This window comes from Phytophthora parasitica, assembly GCF_000247585.1.
Source record: "Phytophthora parasitica INRA-310 unplaced genomic scaffold supercont2.26, whole genome shotgun sequence".
Classification (NCBI taxonomy): domain Eukaryota; phylum Oomycota; class Peronosporomycetes; order Peronosporales; family Peronosporaceae; genus Phytophthora; species Phytophthora nicotianae.
Window position 1 is genome coordinate 143303 of NW_008649012.1, and position 618 is coordinate 143920.

At 51.9% G+C, this 618-nt stretch overlaps 1 protein-coding gene across 1 annotated transcript in view; it reads right to left on the bottom strand.

The window, feature by feature from the left end:
* PPTG_22906 (hypothetical protein) overlaps positions 1 to 517 on the bottom strand; it is a gene marked incomplete at both ends in the record, with an annotated part of 10157 nt that extends 9640 nt beyond the window's left edge. Inside the window, one exon of the mRNA XM_008907279.1 lies at positions 88 to 517. Within this exon, the coding sequence (XP_008905527.1) occupies positions 88 to 517 (430 nt within the window). The remainder of the gene's footprint in view (positions 1 to 87) is intronic.
* Between the last annotated feature and the right edge of the window lie 101 nt (positions 518 to 618).

Sequence of the window (618 nt, forward strand, 5' to 3'; positions counted from 1 at the left end):
TCACAGTCAGTAACGTCCCCGCTGAAGTACACGCCGCATCCGAGTACAGTTGGACGGAGGCCGAATCGTCCGCCTTCCTCGTCGCACGGTAGCTCGCAGCAGTATCCGTCTTGTGGCACTTGCCATCCGCCAGATACGCTGTTATGCTGGTAATATCACCAGGCGCAGCGCAAGCCGAAGAGTACTTCTCAACAACCACATACGGATTTGACCCAAAAAGTGTCGGGAGATCTGTCTGGATGAACGTGCCAGAGGCAGTACCATCCGTAGTAGGGCAAGTAATATCTGGAAACAGTGAACTACCCGACGGTGTTTCGGTACACGCGTTGCTTGTACTGCATCCATTATTAATTACAGCCGTCACAAGTACCTGCTTCCCTGTCGTCTTACTCGTGCAGTCGCTCAGTGTTGTGTACAGCACTGTTGCCTCCAAGTTAACAGTGGTACCTTGAGTCGTATCTGTTGCAGCTAGAAAAAAAGCAGCCACACCAAGGCTACGAAGCCAAAAGGGCTTCATGGCGGCCGCTGCTTGATAGTCGCTTGTTGAAAGTGGACAAGATTGCGCTCTCGATGCCTACTCAAGTGTTGTCAGAACTCGGCAAGTTCGAGAATGGAAGC